Source organism: Sciurus vulgaris (genome assembly GCF_902686455.1).
Source record: "Sciurus vulgaris genome assembly, chromosome: 3".
Lineage (NCBI taxonomy): Eukaryota > Metazoa > Chordata > Mammalia > Rodentia > Sciuridae > Sciurus > Sciurus vulgaris.
The window spans coordinates 178960295-178966294 of record NC_136463.1 but is presented as its reverse complement, the minus strand read 5'-3'; the positions used below and the strand labels follow the sequence as shown (position 1 = coordinate 178966294).

At 42.9% G+C, this 6000-nt stretch overlaps 1 protein-coding gene across 7 annotated transcripts in view; it reads left to right on the top strand.

Annotated features, from left to right (window-relative positions):
- The first annotated feature begins 317 nt into the window (after positions 1-317).
- Positions 318-6000, top strand: part of SPHKAP (SPHK1 interactor, AKAP domain containing) — a 155909-nt gene continuing 150226 nt past the window's right edge. For 4 of the 7 annotated variants that reach the window (XM_079135158.1, XM_079135155.1, XM_079135154.1 and 1 more), the window contains exon 1: positions 319-728. In XM_079135158.1, the coding sequence (XP_078991284.1) occupies positions 697-728 (32 nt within the window). In that variant the 5' untranslated portion in view covers positions 319-696. Of the gene's footprint in view, positions 729-6000 lie in introns of all 7 variants that reach the window. The other 3 variants (XM_079135153.1, XM_079135157.1, XM_079135152.1) reach the window with 1 other exon arrangement.

The window sequence follows — 6000 nt, the reverse complement described above, 5'->3', positions numbered from 1 at the left end:
CTTCAAAGGATGGCCATCGCCATGGGTTTCGAGATCTCTGTGTTCTCGCAGGTTCTAACAGGGTAAGAAATGGATCGATGGTAATTAAGGGGAATGAGTGAGATTAAGAAATGTGAGGACCAAAGACAGAAGAGAAAGTCCAAGTGAAAGGAAACAGTTGGGCGCACTCTTCTGAGTGATCCACCATCTCATGCCAGAAGACAGCGAAAATAAAACCGAGGGGCAGCCCAAGGCACGGTGCGCGACCAGTGGAGAACGCGGGAATTGCCAGGACAGCGCGACTGAGAAAGTGGGGAGCAACTTCAAGGCTCAGACTCCCCTTGACGCGAGAGAATCGGAGGGAGGGGACCTGACCGCGGGGCGGGGAGAGAAATTCTATCCGTGTCACCTCCGCCGCGGGGCGCGGGGAGTGGCAGGGAAAGCTGAGAAGCCACCGAGGCCGCTGTGCCTGGGGGATCGTGGAGGAAGGCAGCCGCCTCGGAGAAGGGGAGAAGCACCGGTGCCGGGTCAGCCGTGCCGGGGCATCTCTGGGAGTCGCTCTCAGCGCTTCCCCTCCAGGGAGGAGCGAGCCTGGGCTGCGGCCGCCGCGCCAGCCCGCGCACCTCTGTCCCTGCGCGCATCGGTGCCTCGCTTGGGGAGCCGGTTTCCCGCACCACGACTGCCCGTCCTCCGCTTTTCTCCAAGCGCCGACCAACAATGGATGGCAACTCCCTGCTCTCGGTACCAAGGTAAGACTCGCTGCCCCTACGCCCAACCCAGTGTCCCTCAAACTCGGCGCTGAGCTTCGGGTTCCTCACAAACTTGCCCGGGGCTCTTGGGTTTGCGCGAATCACCAATGAAGGAGCCTGGGGTCGCTGCCCTAGCCATTCAGTCCCGCGCAGGCTGCGGAGCCGCTCTCCGGGCATCGCCTTCCCGGTCAGCTGCCCCGCTGGGCGCTCTGTTGGGTGGAGCCCGAGCACAGGGGCTACACGGGATGGGGGACAGCTCGGTGCCCTCCTCTAGGGGACTGGGACTGAGGCGTCTTTTGCCCAGCGGTGTACCCAGGAGCCGAACCTTGTCGGGAACGCGGTTTCTAAGGTAGGGATGAAAACCGGATGCAGCAGGACTAAGGCAAACTGTCCCCCTCTTCCCTCATCTTGACCTGGGCGGGTGTCTGGCGGTGCTAGGGTGAGGAGTGGTGGCGGGTAGGGGTGACGGTAGATAGCCCCAACCTCCGCCTGGCACCTAAACCGCGCCCAGAAGAGTGATCCTGAACAGAGAAGACCTCAGATCCTTCCAGTCCCTCCTCTCCTGCCGCCTTACAACCTGGCCAGTCTGCGAACGCCTCCTTTAACATTTCCCCGCACTCAGCGCGAGGTCAGGAAAGCCACCTGAGACGCTGCGGGTTACAAGTAAAGTGTTGGTCTCCTCCACTCCCTGGCTCCTATACTGCCCTCCTTCAGACACAGTCAGAATCCAAAAACCTGAGAATTTTCTCTTTCTTCCCCCTTAAATCTCAGGGCTGAACTGGGGTCCTGGAGCTGGTTATGCTGTCGCAGCTGGGCAGGTAGCTTTGCCCTCTCTGTGCTTGGCGCTGCGGGGAGCAAACACACCTGGGGAGGAGGATTCTGTAGACACAGGTCCAGGGCAGTGCTTCGGCCCCCACAGCCTCGCCTCTGCTCTTATGGAGCTTAGTGTGGGTCCTCTTATCATCTTCTACTTCCTCTCTTCCCCAAGCATCTCGGTAGCATCCAGTCCAGTTGAGATTATCAGGCACCTTAATCTCAGATAAATAAATACCTTAAACTCAGATTCTTGGAGAGCAGCAAGACCCAACACCCACAGGCTGACATACATGTAGCTGACATTATATTGCCAAGTAGCCAAGTAGGAGGTGGGAGTGGAGTAGGGGTAATGGAGGAGGTTAGAGACTGCCTTTCACAGAGTTGGAGCCCGCCATCTAGAGACCCGAGGTATTTGTATTCTGTGATGAATATATCCACGGCTCCACAGCCATTTCCGCCCTAAGCATACTTGCCATGAGAGTAGCCAAGGGCTCCTAAAAGGCTCACCTTGACTTCTATGCAATGCCCAAAGCTGTTCTTAAGTGAAAAGTCTCTAATAATCTGTGTCAAACGTGGTCAAAGGACCACTAAGTCTTTCAATTCTGGCTTAATGGTGAAGAGGAAAGACCCGCTGTAAGATTTTTCTAACTTGAAAAAGAATGGTATAAGTGAAAGCCCTTTTGAAAGTTGAGTAAATTGGAGGTTCACTTTCTGTACCCATCTATTCTACTACCTAGGACAAAGGGTCTTTAGACTTCAATTGGTGAACTAAGTGTCCCCCACCATTTCATTTAATAGATTGCTTTCTTGAAAGAGTTTTACAGACAGATACCACTGTGACTGAATCATGATTTATTTATTCACTTGTGGGGGGGGATTTCTGAAATATTAGAAGTAGATTGGGACAATAATTTCTTAAAATTATTTCTATCTAATGACCTTGTAAAGAACAGGCTGACTGAAATGATATTGCTCTGTATCTTGTAGTAGTCTACTAAACTCTCCATACAGATTCAACATCAACTGCAGAAAATTAAGCTTTTGGAATAAGGTTGCTTGTTTACCCAGAGATATCACATTTCCACAAACTGGTGTAGTAATTTCATCTATTTTATTAACATCCTTATCCATGTATATTAACTCCAATAAATGAATTACATAGGTAAAAAGTAAAATATAATTTAAATTTATATGTACAAACATGTATTAGTCATAGGACTTGTCCACACAACCTTGAACTTTGAAGAACTGATGATTGGGCACTCTACACAAATGTTTTTGAGAAAATTACAATGAATAGGACACATCAAATTACTATCAGTCAAGGCTCACATTGTACAAATCTGAAACATTTTCAGTATCTGATAAAATTAAGTTGGTGATTATAAACCCTTGCTTCTCTTGAGCATTCAAAACAGTTTAGACATTCTGTTCAGCAACTGGACAGAGAAAACAAAATGATTTGCTGATACAGTGAGACAATGAAAGAATGCATTTTCTTTTGACTTTTCCATTTTCTTAATGTGGTCAATTAAATTAAAAATGAGATTTTTAATCAAGCAATATTCCATAAAGATGGAGCTCAAAATTTAATTTGACTCATATACTTTATGAACTTTAGAACACAAATATTTTTTTAAAAATAAAATGTTGACTTTTTGGATTACTTCAGTGAAAGCTCCAATTCATTTTTACTATGAAGGTTGTTATTTTCAGATGCAAAATAGATTAAATGGCTCACATTGCAAATTTCTTAAAATCACTGTTCATCAAAGCTGAAAGAGGTTTCCAGAAAGAAAACTGAGTGCTGAAGGGATTCACTGCTTCCTCATTTGTTGCATTATAAATCCAGAATCTTAGTTGCATTATGAACACAGAACCCACGTGTTTTCTGACTAGTAGTCCAGTTCAAAGAAAAAATAAATTTTAAAGGAAGCTGCTTTTTGGCAGGAGGTGGGGTAGTTTTATTTAGAAGTTTTGGTAGAGTTTCTTCAGTCATCTATTTTACAAAAAGTATATTTAATTTACTAAGGACACAAAACCAGGTTTTAGGAAAATAAAAGAATCCAAGGTCTCTCCTCCAGCATGTCCTGTAGCATGTTTATTGTATGAAAGTTTCCCCTCATAGAAAGAAAGTCAGTTTTACTTATCAAGTGTTATCCCTTGTTAAGTAATTTGATCATCATATCCTATGAATCAATTATGACAGATATTTACCCACTTCTTATCAAAAACTCAAAGCAAATAATTGGATTTTTAAAATTCACACAAATAGTATGCAGCAGAGCTAAGTCATCCCCCAAAATTCTCCTGGATTCAAATCCAGGTTTCTTTCTTGTATAGATTGAGAACCCACACACTTTATTTCAAATGGGGGAAAAAGAAATTCTAAACGCAGTTTGGACAAACAACTGATATCATCCTTAGAACACATGGGGGCAGCCTAAACTTGAGAGGATTATCTTTAAAGGCAGCAAGTACTGAAAATATTTTTCTGGTTTTTTTTTTCAAATAGAAATAATTTGTCACCTTGACCACATCTCACCTTGAGTTTGAAGTTTAAAAAAGAGGTCTTCTCTTATTCCTAAATATTTGCACATAGTTTTTTTTTCTCTTTTAATTTGACTTATCAGACTCTATTTCAATAATAAAGTTTTGATCTGACCCTTTGAAATAGAAAACCAAAGTTGATCAAAGATGAACTTTTGAAAACAATAAGGCGTATTGATTTAGTTTTCCTGTCAGATTATTTTAATTAACCTGGAGTTTAATCTGGCAATATGTCACTTAAATTTGCCAGAACCTCAAGATTTTGTCTCTCAGAATCTTAGTTCTAGGAAGAAAGAAGAAAATGAAATGAAACTATATTAACAAGGGCCCTGTATCAGCAAGGTTTGATTTAATGGTATGTTCTCAATTTCACTCAAAAGAAGAAATGCAAGTGTACATATATGTTTTTGTGCCCTGTTTCTGGGAAACTCTGAGGAAAAAAAAATTGATCAAGAACTCTTAAATTGAGGAACAGAAATGAATATCAGAAGCTGCCTTAAGTGTAAACTTAGATGATGCTTCACCCTGGATTACTGTCCTTAAGGCCACACTGAGCTGTAGCCACATTGCCCAATTCATAAATGTCAGGGTAACACCACCCACAAGGTACAACTGGGGATTAGTAAATCCAGGTGGCCAAGACTCTGGGAACCTGCATTGCTACTGGGTACCCAGTGAAGAGATGAGATCTTTGACAATTTCCAATAGAAACAACTTCATAAAAACGTCTTGAAGTCCCCCACTTACACTGTACTTTACGTACTGGCAACTTTTATGAGCCCTTGACCTCTATCCACGTGAGGCCATTAGTAAAATATGTACCTATCTGCTAAAACACTCGACTTGCAAATGAGCTAGTAAAAAGCATTTTGTTTCTAAGAGGTCTCCTTTAGCTAGGACTACTCATTTGAATGCAGTTTTTCTCTGTGTGTGCGAGTTTCAGATCCAAAAATTTTTAAGAAAAAGACGACAAAGTGCTATACCTGGTATCCTGAGACCAGGTGTTTAGTCCTCTTGGAGAATGAATGACTGATAGCCTGGGCAACTCTCAGTTGGGCACTGTATGGATCAACATCTCAACTCTTAAAAGAGACAGGTGAAATCAAGGCACTAAAAGGAACTGAAGCACCTGGAAGGCTGGCCCATGCCTATATCCCAGCAGCTTGGGAGGCTGAGACAGGATAAAGGAAAGAAGCAACCTCAGCAAAAGGGAAGCTCGAAGGAACTCAGTGAGAACCTGTCTCTAAATAAAATACAAAATAGGGCTGGGGATGTAGCTCTGTGATCCAGTGCCCCTGAGCTCAATGCCCGGTAACACTGAAGTAATACCCACTTGTGTGAAAGAGCACTAGGCTTAGAGGATGGGCTTATTTGATTTAATATTTTCCCATATGAGGAGAGAAACATTATGCTTACAGATGGTGCAATCAAAGCTTACTCTTTTATGAATAAGATAGCAGGGTAATTAAGATCATGGTTCTACTACAATAGTTGTTGGTTATCCACTCCAAAGAAAAATGTCTATCTACTCTGTGGCTTGTTTTCATCATCCCAGAAATGTGAACAAAAACCACACTTCAAATACTTGGAAAGATGTTTGGAGGATGAATTGAGATAGCCTGGGTGAAGGACAAGCAACAGAGCTTAGTTTGAGCTTTGGTACCTATCACAATGCATAAATCACTGCAAATACTATGTGTAGCAGATTTTAATAATCAATACTTGTAAATAGCTCACATAACTTAGACATGTAGTCTACTTTCTTTGATATTAGTACAAGTCCTCTGGTTTTCTTTTGGTTTTTTTTTTTTTTTTTTCCATCTTTTTGCTTTTAATCTACTTAGGTCTCCATATTTAAAATTATTTATTTTCAACAGAGTGTTATATCTTACTCTTTTAAATCTCA